The sequence below is a fragment of the Vavraia culicis genome (assembly GCF_000192795.1).
Source record: "Vavraia culicis subsp. floridensis unplaced genomic scaffold supercont1.15, whole genome shotgun sequence".
Classification (NCBI taxonomy): Eukaryota; Fungi; Microsporidia; family Pleistophoridae; genus Vavraia; species Vavraia culicis.
In genome coordinates, this window is record NW_007360618.1 from 107,162 (window position 1) to 120,194 (window position 13,033).

The following is a 13,033-nucleotide window of genomic DNA, read 5'->3' on the forward strand; positions in this document are numbered from 1 at the left end:
AATATCACTGCATTACTTTTCCTGTTATCATTTCTACTCCAAATGAATTTCTTATCATCAAATCAATTTGAGCAAATGTTGAACATAAATGTCATCAATGTTGATCAGCTATTGTTACGTAAAATGTCACCTGCATTTGTTTTTTGAATGTTGTAACTACTTAAAGCACTGTTTGAAAGTATTTTTTTACCAGTTGCTGAACAAACCGGTTGTAATGATTAGTACTCGTCTTCTTTATGTTATTTTTACACAATATTATAATCATGCAATGTGCTAGTATTCTCATAATAATCATGAGATGATATTTTGTTGCCATTTCACAATCGGTATCACGTGTTGTAGAGCCATGACACAATTGTTACTAAACTGGTATTTAATTAGAAATATTCTATCGTAATAACATATTTACATATGGTTGTTGACTAGGAATGAGCGCCAATCACCGTAGTTTGGATGACAATGTTGCATCTTTTTGACAGGCAATAAGAAAAATTGTAAATGATAGTAATATAAAAATATTAAATGTGGTATTATAGTCTGAACAATCTAATTGGCATTTATTATGCAAATATTTGTGTGGTTTTGAAAAAATTTTACAGCACTGCTGTTTTCTCTCAAATTGATATGCTATCAGCAAAAAGAAGAAAAAGATGTACCAATATATTGAGAGACGGTGTTGAAGCTAAACAAAGCTAAAAAACGATACAATGCAGAGCAGCATCCTAAGTCTAGGGATAGTTATGGCAGTGCTAGTGTTGCAAACCAACATGAGGAATGGTGGCTGAGTGACGAGATTGATTTCTATTTACAACAGTACATGATTCGAATTCCTCTATGCAACATTTTTGTGTTAATCTTTGAAGCCTTCAGATCACAAAACGACAAAGCGTGATAATGGTGAACAGGCTCGAAAAATAAAATGTGTCACTGCGGAATGTCCACTAACAAAGAATCTACGTGTATTTTATTGTCTTTTAACTATTTGATAATTTATAATCATGGCACTTATCGAAGTTATACTTCGTGTTATTGGCACATGTCATGTTCAAATATCGCATAAGACACAATTTCCATGCAATATACGTTGTCTGAGGTATCCTGGGTACCAAATCACACGAATTTATGTTGTCATAATGAACCTATCCTATTGTCAAACTACTGTTATATTCGTAATAGAAACACGATCGATAATAAGTCCTAATGATATTTGTAATTGACCAAACCTGCTTTTTTCATTTTCTTATATGTAATTCCGCTGATAGATGTATTCACGGCTTCAGAAGAATACTTGGATATCCTAAAACTGTCCACGATTAAATGATAATTGTTAAATGAACAATTTACTGTGTAAAACAATCAAAAAAGATCGATGTATGATCGTACAGGGACAGGAGCACCTACTTTAATAAACATTTCGTCAGCTATTACAAATCAAATTGTAACTTTAAATTAATCAGCTTCAAGAAACAACAGTACCAAGAATTATTGCCCGCACAGCGATTTAACACGCTTATGGATCTCATCACGTACGTTTTTAACCACCATTGCATTCTTTCCGTCAATCCACATCATACCGTTCAAACCTAGCGCTATTTTATATTTATACTCGCGTCCAATATCATTCAGAATATTTTTCTTTATGAAAAGTGTTTTGACCAGCAGTGCATCGGTCTCAAATATCCATCCACCTTCAAGAACACCCAGCCCTTCCTCACAACAGCTGGCAAATACCACGTCTCCAACCCGTAATATTCTGCACAGCAAAAAATCGCCGGTATTTATTTTTGGTTTGTTGCGTTTTGTGCAGTTCAGGAAAGCCTGTGCAAGTAGAACACCTTTCACAGCATGACCAAAATCTAATTTAATATAATCTGGGTGGATACCTACTGCCTTACCAATTGCTACATCATTTTGCTGTGGATTGTACAAGGCAGTTGGTGTGACCAGAAGAGTGTACGAAGAATGAGTAAAAAATGCGGCAAGCTGAGTGGCACGTTGTGATGTGTCTGGCAGAGAATCACCCGGTATGACCTTCTTCAATTTTAACATGGGTGAAGTTAAAGAAATGGATATAGGGCCATGGATTAGTAAGTTAAAGGATAAAACATGTAGGAAACACGAAAACATAGAATTTATTGGTGATTTTGGTGCTACTCATTGGGATAAAGCGAAATTGGAGCATGTGCGGTTGATATGAGCAAGCACAAAAATAGTCACACACCACGGTAATGGGCTGCTGCCAGCAAAACGAACGAACACTGAATTCATTGTTTTCTAGGAAATGCATTCATCACCAAATTATGTGTAAAAGAGGATGTGGCCACGACAAATGCTGATTAATAAATGTTATAGCGCATTCAAATCAACGTAACAACCGTTCATAATTTGCATTTTCACAGTTTTATTCGCAATTTGCAAAAGCCATAAGTGTTTTGATTAAAGATTCAATACAGTCACGAATTACAGCCTTTGATAGGAGCAATGTTCACTGACATGCACATCGATCATCACTAATTCTCAGGATATATCACGTACGTAAATACGGCTTCAAAAAATTAATAGTAATTTCTGACTGTGCTACAGGCAATAGATGACAATTACATACACGATAAATTTTATTGAACTAAACAACCTGTGTTATACGTTCATATTATGACTGAACTATTTGATTGTATCCTTGCCGTCCTTCATCAGGCGCACCACCGTGTTTTTTATCTTCCCAAGAAAAACGCTGGGCATATGGTCCTTAAAAAAGTCAGCATCTACCACGATACTATCAAAAGATGAGCGCTTAACCTTGCTGACGTATAAATAATGCTTGTCAGCCTGCATATGGTATATATTACCCGGAAGGAAAAGTTTGGGATGCAGTTCCGACTTCCTCAGATGTTTCTTAATCTTTTTGATAAACAATCGGAGTTGTTGTGCATCATTTTCCTTTATCAAATTGTCAGCTGTTCCGATGGCAGCAGTCAAATACTTGAAATCAAGGACTGATCCATACGACAATCTGGGAAATACATCGCTGCCAAGGACAAAGATTCTTATCGAGTCAAATCTTTTTGCAAGGTTATATGAGAGAAATGGCGGCGATGAGAAGGAGATTACAGACGTTGGATGTGCGTAACTCTTTGTGGTCAGCAGAATTGAAACCAAGCAGGCTATAGCACCACCCAAAGAATGTCCCACGAACACAATCTTTTTTAGTTTCAAGGTTTTCATGTAGTGGTCTAGCACAGCTTCATGCTTTTCCAAGAATTTTTTGGCAAGTTCAAGAATACCGCGATGCGCATACCCATCCAGAAACTCGACGTAATCACAGCTTACATCTGCAAGAATATCATCGGCTGATTCTGTGCCTCGAAATGATACCATTAGCTTGTTCTTGTGTTTAAACTTGAGATGTGGCACCGAGTCTTCCAGTTTTATTTCCAGTAGATTGTTGTCTTTGATATTTAAAAAGGATAATATCTTGGCGCGCAACTTAGAAATATTGTTGATTGTGACATGCGGAATGCTTTCTGATAAAAAATTATCCAATATCTTTGTGAATTTCTGTGTATCTAAATTTGTTCTTGCATTAGTCTCCAAACCGATATTATTTTTATTCGCATCCGCATTTGTTACCACCTTGATTTGCGGTTTGATTTGAAACAACACTAAAGGACTGGAATAAGTTGCTACCGCGAAGTAATAGTAAATGTACAATTTTTTGTAAAAATTGATGTCTTTCAGCTTATAGCTATTCAAATTACTGGGCGAATGTGTGTGTCCCTTGATGTTTTTGTGTCTGTTATTAACGTATTTTACTGTGTTTTTCTTTTTTGCTCTGGTGTTTTTATCGCTATCGATTCCAGATTTGGTGATTTCTTGGAATAGCATATTCTTCTTGGTTTCTTGGTTACTCGAAATGTTTCTATCAACTGCACTAATAGCACCAACAAACTCTTCTTTGTTTTTGCAGCCATTCAAATACATCCGTATTAAAACATACAATCCTTTCAGGCATTTCAATCTGCATGTGTTAGATCCATGAACAAGAGGTACAATGAGACCTGCCAAGAAAAATATTTTGTTATTGGACAGCACGTTTGTGAAGATATTTAGTTTTGGCGGTCTCACATCATTGTGTTCGGTATCGTTTGACTGAATTTCGATCTGTATCTTCCCGATTGTCTTGTACTTTGAGTTTATTGTGATGTACGTGTTCATAAAACCTATGTCAACTATGTCCAGGGACAATTCTGTGTCAGCGATAAGCATGGAATTACGTATCTCCACAAATCCAATGTTCTGTTCGAACAGAAAAATTTTCTTATAAAAAATTATGTGGAACGTTCCGAACAGCTCGTCGTGTTTCCCATAGATAGGCACGTTGTGTTCGTTCTCCCAGACCGGCGATATTTGATCATGGTGTGTTACGCGAACGAGAGGAGACGCTACGTCGTTTATCTTCATTTTTTTGATTCTCACTAAAAAATTCTTCATTGGCCTGTATGTTGATGGGTAAACAAAGAAACAACCCTATATCATCAACTACGTTAGAATTTCTGGCATGCAACTTTGACTCAAAAATAAATTGGCAATCTGATTGTTACAAACAATACTTGCGACGAGAGAACGATTTTAGTCTCCCCTTAATTTTTCTAAATAAGGACTTATTGCTGTTGGATTAGGAAAAAATGATGTGGTAACCGGATAGCACGTTTAATTGAATTTAGTACCGGAAATGACTCGATTGGGATGGTAGCAGCTCGTGTCTATAATTTTTATTTTTGTGACAACCACTTATACGCAGTTAATATGTATCATTTCACTATTTAAACTTTCTAAACTATGATATGTAATATATTCCGTACAACTAAATAATATGATTTCAGGTTCTATGATTTTGATATAGGATGGTAATTTATTACCAATCATGGCAGTTTATGTTACGGTATTACGGTTGGCAAGCCGATGAGCAGAGTGAAAGCTATTTTTCCGTGAAAAATGTGTATAATTGTGAATGCCGTATATTACACATAACAAAAAATAATAATAAATTATATTTATTCAACTATCCGAGTCTATTGCAAAAAAGAGCCACACAATCAATTATCATATCTGGTTCTTTTCATCATTTAAATGAACCGTTTCAAAGTATCCCTTCCTCTGCTTCGAAGCTATTACCTTCAATTTATTCAGAATTGATCCAGGATGTGCACCAAGAACCAGCCTAGATATGCTTTCTTTTGCCCTTTTAATGCCCTCTTCATCCCCCAACAGGAATATCTCATCATCCTTTACGAGCATGCACACACCCATGGTATGTTCAATCGCACTTTTCACCTTTCCTTCTCTTCCAATGATACGCCCCATGGCACGAGACACGTTATCTCCGCTCAGCCTTTTAATTTCTGATATGTGGAACTTTATCAAACTTGTGTCGTTCTTCAGTAAGTTTACAGCTTGTTCAGGCGTAAACCCATCCAAAATGGCGTTAAGAAACTGAACGCCCTTCTCTAAATGCAGTTGATTGTTATCATCCTCAACTCTTAAGTCCACGCATGGAACTCTTAAATTCATACGCACTTGAAGACCTACCACATTCACCAATGGCGTGTAAATCTCCATCCAGTGTTCTTTGAACGCTTTTATTTTCGGGATTGGTACATTAACCGAGCGTGACGTGAACATGGTCATTTTTGCAATGGGTCAAAATTCAAAGATTTTATTAAAGGCGCTTGGTCGGTAATATGCGTTCAGCATGCCATTATAACTCGTGTTAAGCATATTTAAAGACAAAAATAAAGCCAATTTTCTATCAAAGACGTGCAGAATGTTTGTAGTAAGGCAGAAAAATGAATTTAAAAGTTAGCGTGGCGGATTATTGGATATACCATCTATGAAGAGCTGCTTGCCCACATTAAACTTTCAAAAACTGAGATAAAATCACTTGCTTTGTATTAGTGCTCAGCTGTGCAATATTATGTTTGGTAATATGAGGCGATGATTTTTAGATCTTCTGTAACGATTAAAAACAATCTGTTGATACTTGATACAATGTTCATTTCGCTTCAATATGAATTATAATTATTTCATCGGTGTGTACAAATATTTTTTCGCAATACCAGTGTATTATTTTGTGTTCTAAATTACAATTTAGTAATTTGTCAATTTATCATCACTTACAGATCGAACAACAACAAAATAGTTCAAAGTTTACAATAAAACCCAACATATCATCATTATACAAGCTAATTCACACAAAAACTACTAAAAAACCTCCCTTTGGCTATTCTAGAAAATTTTAACCAAAATTTTAAAACATACCTCCCACGATGGATTTAAAGATCGTTGATACCATAAAAAAAGGTCTGCAAGAAGTGGAAAAATATGATACAATTGTTATAAACACTTCTAGAGAGTATAAAGAGTATTTAAAAGAAGCGTTTCCAGCATTTATTGTTAATCCTGGTCGACAGTTCGAACAGTCTACAGAAGTGTACGTGACGGAGAGTGATTGTAAAGTTGTTAACTACTCGCTGTTTATCTACGGTGTTTACATAAAGAAGTGCCGTAATGTCTCGCAAACACCGATGCCGAATGTGAATAATGCTGTATCTGATATATTCCACGATTTTGTACAATTTTACGCTGCAGATTCGTTTAACTTTGTTGCAGCAGGTAGAGAAGATGTAGATGTGATCAATGTATCAGGTAGGCCCTTTTTTGTAGAGCTAAAGAATCCAAGACAGCATCTTTTCGTGCCAATTCCAGTTGTGTACTGGGAAAATGATTTCGTGCTTCTTAAAAATTTATTAAGAGTGAAAGGCAAGCCGATTAAGAAAATAATTTTAGACGGTGAAAGGGAACATAAGAAGAGATATAGCGCTATTGTATTCTGTAGCAAACCGAGTGATCCCACTAATCTATTTAATTTTGAAGGCGAAGGTGATCATGACACTGATGCTGAAAATTTACTGCACAGCAGTGATCTTGAACAGCTGGTCAATAAGAAGTTGTTGGTAATGCAGAAAACACCGCTCCGTGTGTTGCATCGGCGAGCCAACATGAATAGACCTAAAGAAATCGAAATCACTAAGATAAAAAAATACCAGCAATACTTACGAGTAACCATTTTGTCATCAGCAGGTGCGTATATCAAGGAGTTTATCACCGGCGACTTTGGACGAACAACGCCTTCCTTGGCATCATTGCTTGGATGCTGGTGTGATTGCGTTGAACTGAACGTTCTTGAGGTAGAAGCTAAAGATGTTCCGGAAGATTGTATCTATGAAGTAATGTAAAATAGAATGCTTTTGTTGAAAGGTAGCAATATTGTGCGGAATGTTTTTGATAAAGTTATGTTAAAAAAGAAATGAAATTGCCTTTGTAATTTTATTTTTCAAAAACTGCGCTTTTAGGAAAAATGTTGAAATAAATAGCATTAAATTTGCAAAGTAAGTTCCATGAAAGTTGGTGATAACGACATAAAATGACTCTATGAGAGCATGGATGCAACATTCAAATCTAAAATATACGTCTCTTGCCCATTTTAAAGTACTAAAACGTCTCTAATTCAACTAATCGTGAGAGGAGAACTAAAATACGGAATGCGCTTACCATTTTCAGAACAGAACATATTTACAATTTTTAATCCGGCCAAAACTATAATCTGAGACAGATACAGGCACTCTATCCATAAATTTGTGTTGCAATGAATGTATAATGACAGTAAAAGTTTTTGAATCTCGATCCGTTTTTATAAGCTTACGAATGACCGAGAGCATTGAATGTTGGATACGAAATTTACTTTACGAATCTATCGACATGAATACATGTGACATATTTGACGTGCATGTCAACACATGTAGGGTGTGGAGCAGCGGTATAATATCGGCTATTAGAGCAAAAGAAACTGCTATTTTCATTCATAAAAGCTTTCCCTTCTGTCCACCCCATGTCAAAGAAGGAACTTGAGATGGATGCTGGCAATGAAGAATTCAGGGAAGAAATCCAGCTAACAACAGGACCAATATCTGTGGATGAGCTAAAAAATTGTGGAATAGCCGCTGGCGATATTGCCAGGCTATGCGAAGCAGGGTATCACACGGTTGAAGCGTTGGCTTTTACACCAAAAAAACAGCTAATGACAGTAAAAGGATTTTCAGAGGCCAAGGCAGAAAAAATTTTGAAGGAGGCTGCTAAGCTCATACCTATGGGCTTTTCTACCGCAACCTCCTATTTCCAGAAAAGAAATAATATCGTTTTTATTACAACCGGATCACAAGAGCTTGACAAGCTGCTTAAAGGTGGAATAGAGACAGGAAGCATCACGGAAATATTTGGTGAGTTTAGAACAGGAAAGACGCAGCTTTGTCATACGCTCGCAGTCACGTGTCAGTTAGACCGAGAAAGTGGCGGAGGCTCGGGAAAGGCATTATATATTGACACTGAGGGAACGTTTAGGCCAGAAAGGTGTATAGCGGTTGCGCAAAGATTCGGGCTTGATCCAGATCAGGTACTTGAAAACATATCATACGCACGCGCTTATAACTCTGATCATCAATCACAATTACTCGTGCAGGCAGCAGCTATGCTGTCTGAGTCTAACTATTCGTTAATCATTGTTGACTCAGCAATGGCTTTATATAGAACAGATTTTTCGGGAAGAGGTGAGCTGGGTGCGAGGCAGATTCATCTCGCAAGATTTCTCAGAATGCTGCTAAGACTCGCCGATGAATTCAGCGTAGCGGTAGTGATTACGAATCAGGTCGTTGCTTCTGTTGATGGCGCGGCTGCGATGTTCAATGCAGATCCTAAGAAGCCAGTGGGTGGTCATATCATGGCACATGCGAGCACTACTAGGCTTTACCTGAGAAAAGGACGTGGTGAAACACGAATATGCAAGATTTATGATTCACCTTGCCTACCGGAATCTGAGGCTGTGTTTGCAATTACCGCCAATGGTGTCGATGATCCCGAAGAGTAAAAACTTTGCCATGCATCAAACCATGGAACTTATTTGACTTCTCGTACAATTGACAAAACTAAACGTTTTAATTAATTTGAAGGTCTTTATACTCGTATTAGCTAAGCAGTATTGCGTTTACACAACCATCATATTCAGGGTTATTCGTGACCTGTGCGTACTTACCCCACACAACTCGTCCATTCTGCTCAACAATTCCAAGTTCGCTAACATTAACTTCAATAATAGTTCCTTTGGTCAAAACACCGAGAGATGTGTACAAATGCGAATGGGGATTTGTCTTAAGGCCTAATATCGGCAAACAAAATGTTGTTTTCAACTCTGGATGCGTCACATGCGCCTTTTTGAACCGAAGTGCCATTGGTCGGATAAATCTCTCATACTTAGGTGTTTTTCGTATAAAGTTATCACCCACAAAGCACGGTTTAACCACCATGCGCTTCCAGTGCTTCCCTCTTTTCTTTCCCGTGGTAACCACGTTAAAAGTTTCCACCTCTGACAACCCGCCTATCCGTGGAATGGGTACCGAGTATTTTGCAGCTGCCTCCTTTCTCTTTTCTTTGATCTTGTGTGAAAGCTCCTTTCCTCTCGCTACCGTTCCTCTGTCCATCAGCAGCAATGGCAAGGGACCGCCCAAGTCATTTTCTATTTTCTTTTCTTTGACATTCTGTGCCAGCACATCCTTTCTCTTCTGCGACTTGATCGTTCTTTGTTTCTTTGCGAATATCTTTGCTTTTACACCTCTCAATTCCTTCGCCAGACGCACTTTGATCTTGCTTTGTCTTTCCATTCGTTTTTCCTTCTTAATTTCAAAATTTATCGGTCGTCCGTATTTCTTGATGTGCTCTTCTATGTAATTATTCTGCGGCATTTGCTGTTACAGGGCGTTAAATATTTTTTTATAGTCCATGATCGTAAAATATTTTAGATGCTTGGCCATACGAGTTCAAGATACGATCTTCCATATATATCATGTCACAATACACTGAGAGTCCTATATTGTGGTATAGAGCTCGCAATTGAAACTAAAAGTAGCTGCGATATCAGTTTTGAAGTCCAAACTGGTACGAAGGGAAATATGCCATGCTTTTGATGCAACGATCCTAATTTGCTAATTTTCGTATTTTTTGTAATGATTTTTGCACTTGAGCATTGTTCTAAGCTACCACGTGCTATTTTGGTGATAAATAACGGAATGGTACTTTTGTTGCGGCAAGTCTTTTTCAAGTTCTTTTTACAATTTGTTTCTTTCATAGTAAACTAACGTATGCATCTCAATAGTTAATTTTTAATATGTTACAATATCATTCAACCTATTTCTTGGTATAAAATACTTGCACTACGACGTACTGCATAGAGCTGTAAAAAGTGACACTTTCAATTCATTACCGAAAAAAGAAAATTGTTAAATGCATTGCACCTTATACACGTGTATTAAGAAGCATGTAAATAAAAATTTGGTCATTTTATTATACAAATGCAGTCCAAAGCGTATTTATAATTTATTCAATTTTTATTGAATGGTTCAGAACCTTGCAATAAATGTTCATAGTGCCACATGCCCGCTAACTTTGTACCGAAACGTGCCGTATTTCGAATTTTCGCATGCATGTTATTAATTTAAAATTTAGAAAAAGAAAAAAATCATCTACCCCTCCATGGAGGAAGCTATACATGAGATTGAAAAAAATGATGGATTAAGGATGACATGGAACGTTCTACCAATTGTTGATACCGAAGAACTGCGGCTTCCCATTCCTATAGGTGTGCTATACTCGCCCCATCAGCAGTGCGAGATGTTGGAATACGAACCTATTTTCTGTTTAACCTGCCGATCGATCCTTAATCCATACACAACCGTGGATTATAATACGAAGGAGTGGACATGCATCTTCTGCAACAAGAAGAACCACCTACCACCGCATTATCGCGATATTTCACCCGAGAGCCTGCCAAATGAAATGATCTCGTGTACTACCGAATATCTGTTGACAAGAGAGAGCACCTTCCAGCCAACCTTCTTCTTTGTGGTCGATATGTGCACGTTTGACGAGCAGAGATACAATCTCTTGATTGATGGCATACGGATTACTTACAATGGGTTGCCGGACGAGAGCACTGTAGGTTTGATTACCTATGGCACCAACATTAACCTATTTGATTTCCAGTCGGAAATTAAGAGGACATTCATCTTCTCAGGTGGAAGAAATTACGAAAAGAAAACGTTGGAGAAATATTTTAAGGATGATAAGGCGAATACGCAGTTCCTTTCGTTTGTTTTCACCAAGAAAACGGTGGATGTTAACGATTTTGTAAAGATGATGGAGCGCGATCCCTTTCCTGTGCGGAGCGGATTGAGACAGATACGCTGCACAGGCTCGGCGCTATCATTTGCCGTTTCACTTTTAGAGTCTGTGGTTCATGATGCTGCTACCAAGATATTTCTGTTCACTGAGGGACCTATCACATTTGGGCCTGGGATAATGGCATCACTTAATCTCAAGGAAAACATAAGATCAGGAAATGACATTCTGCGTGGAAAGGCAAAATATGTGAGAGAATCAAAGAGATATTTTGATGGACTAGCAAAGAGGATGGCCAATCTGGGAATGTCGATTGATATTCTGTCGGCCACTCTCAATGATATAGGATTGTACGAAATGCAGTCGTTGATAGACCTCACTGGTGGTTTGGTGATTATGGCGCAAGATTTTGATCATGATATTTTCACTACATCGTGCGAGAAGAACGTTCGATCAAAAAATGGTGTAATGGAAATGGTCTTTAACGCTAAGTTTAAGATACAGACGAAAGGACTTACGTACAAGTCTGGTATAGGCCTTGGTTCGCCTTTATTGAACCAGAAGAACGAACAAATCGGGTGGAAACTAGGATCGCTGCACAGGAATAGCAATGTAGGATTTATTTTTGACTGTAAGGCCAATAGGCGAGAGGATCAAGTCGGCTACATACAGATAATCACACAATACCAGCAGAGCGATCGCAAGTTGATCACTCGTGTGACAACGGCAGCAAGGGTTTTCGGGAAACTTCAGAAATTTAAACAAGGGTTTGATCAAGAGGCTGCACTAATTTTGCAGGCTAGAATGTTCACATTCGGGACACATCTTGAAGAGGACCTGGATCTGGTACGCCGTATAGACCGATCACTGATCCATTTCGTAAAAAAATTTGGAGAAAGCAACAATCACTTGAAGTTGAGCTCATCAATGACGTTGTATCCTAACTTCATTTATTTTTTGCGAAGAAGTCTTCTGGTGCAAACGGAAACGAATTCACCAGATGAGACTTCTTATTACCGCAACATCGTCACGAGAGAGCCGGTAACGAATGCTATGACAATGATTTATCCCACACTGACAGCATTTAGTTACCAGGATGAGACGAAGCCTGTTCCGATGGACGCAAAGTCTCTACAGCCGGATATTATACTTCTTTTAGACACGTTTCATAACGTGCTGATATGGAAAGGTGAGCATATAAACCAATGGATACAGGAAGGATACCATGAAAAAGAAGAATATAAATTTTTAAAGGACTGCATCGATGAGGCTGAGAAGCGAGCGAAAAAGTTGGTGGAGGAGAGGTTACCGACTCCGCAGTTTACGTCCACCGAAAGGTATGGATCACAGGAAAGAATTTTACTAGCCAAGGTTAATCCATCCATCAAGGGACAGGTTGTTGTAACAGATGATATTGACTATGCGGCCTTTTACGACTTTTTATGTAAAATCGTCAAAAATAATTAAAGACGTTTCGTTATCTTTGTTATCTTACAAGAATGGCTTATTTAATGTTGCATGAAGGTATCATTGCTTGTCAATCGTAAGTTCTAAGGTGAAATACGAGCAGGACAAATTGAATTTATAGGATAAATTTACCATCACAGCTATTTTTCGAGCACAAGCAGCTATTGCTTGTGCTGATTCTCATTCGCAAGCATACTGCGATTGCTGTGATTATGACTCATTTTGATTTATAAAAGTTGATATCGCAATAGTTTTATACGCACTCAACATTTCATACAGTCCACTT

General features: G+C 37.8%; 7 protein-coding genes across 7 annotated transcripts; 3 read left to right on the forward strand and 4 right to left on the reverse strand.

Moving 5' to 3' along the window:
- Positions 1–1,385: 1,385 nt before the first annotated feature.
- Positions 1,386–2,127, reverse strand: VCUG_01104 (uncharacterized protein; the record flags this gene model as incomplete). The annotated part of the gene is made up of 1 exon (XM_008075932.1): positions 1,386–2,127. The coding sequence occupies one exon, from the start codon at positions 2,125–2,127 to the stop codon at positions 1,483–1,485; it is 645 nt and encodes a 214-aa protein (XP_008074123.1). The 3' UTR covers positions 1,386–1,482.
- A 474-nt stretch (positions 2,128–2,601) lies between these two features.
- VCUG_01105 (uncharacterized protein) lies at positions 2,602–4,488 on the reverse strand (the record flags this gene model as incomplete). The annotated part of the gene is made up of 1 exon (XM_008075933.1): positions 2,602–4,488. One exon carries the CDS (start codon positions 4,486–4,488, stop codon positions 2,662–2,664), a length of 1,827 nt encoding a protein of 608 aa, XP_008074124.1. The 3' UTR covers positions 2,602–2,661.
- Positions 4,489–5,062: 574 nt separating this feature from the next.
- Positions 5,063–5,685, reverse strand: VCUG_01107 (uncharacterized protein; the record flags this gene model as incomplete). Its single annotated transcript, XM_008075934.1, has 1 exon — positions 5,063–5,685. One exon carries the CDS (start codon positions 5,683–5,685, stop codon positions 5,101–5,103), a length of 585 nt encoding a protein of 194 aa, XP_008074125.1. The 3' UTR covers positions 5,063–5,100.
- Positions 5,686–6,319: 634 nt separating this feature from the next.
- Positions 6,320–7,609, forward strand: VCUG_01108 (TIGR01213 family protein). The gene has a single exon (XM_008075935.1). It carries the CDS (start codon positions 6,324–6,326, stop codon positions 7,290–7,292), a length of 969 nt encoding a protein of 322 aa, XP_008074126.1. The 5' UTR covers positions 6,320–6,323; the 3' UTR covers positions 7,293–7,609.
- A 197-nt stretch (positions 7,610–7,806) lies between these two features.
- Positions 7,807–9,041, forward strand: VCUG_01109 (DNA repair protein RAD51). The gene has a single exon (XM_008075936.1). The coding sequence runs from the start codon at positions 7,946–7,948 to the stop codon at positions 8,975–8,977; it is 1,032 nt and encodes a 343-aa protein (XP_008074127.1). The 5' UTR covers positions 7,807–7,945; the 3' UTR covers positions 8,978–9,041.
- A 12-nt stretch (positions 9,042–9,053) lies between these two features.
- Positions 9,054–9,848, reverse strand: VCUG_01110 (uncharacterized protein; the record flags this gene model as incomplete). Its single annotated transcript, XM_008075937.1, has 1 exon — positions 9,054–9,848. The coding sequence occupies one exon, from the start codon at positions 9,846–9,848 to the stop codon at positions 9,075–9,077; it is 774 nt and encodes a 257-aa protein (XP_008074128.1). The 3' UTR covers positions 9,054–9,074.
- Positions 9,849–10,635: 787 nt separating this feature from the next.
- Positions 10,636–12,753, forward strand: VCUG_01111 (uncharacterized protein; the record flags this gene model as incomplete). The annotated part of the gene is made up of 1 exon (XM_008075938.1): positions 10,636–12,753. The coding sequence occupies one exon, from the start codon at positions 10,636–10,638 to the stop codon at positions 12,745–12,747; it is 2,112 nt and encodes a 703-aa protein (XP_008074129.1). The 3' UTR covers positions 12,748–12,753.
- Between the last annotated feature and the right edge of the window lie 280 nt (positions 12,754–13,033).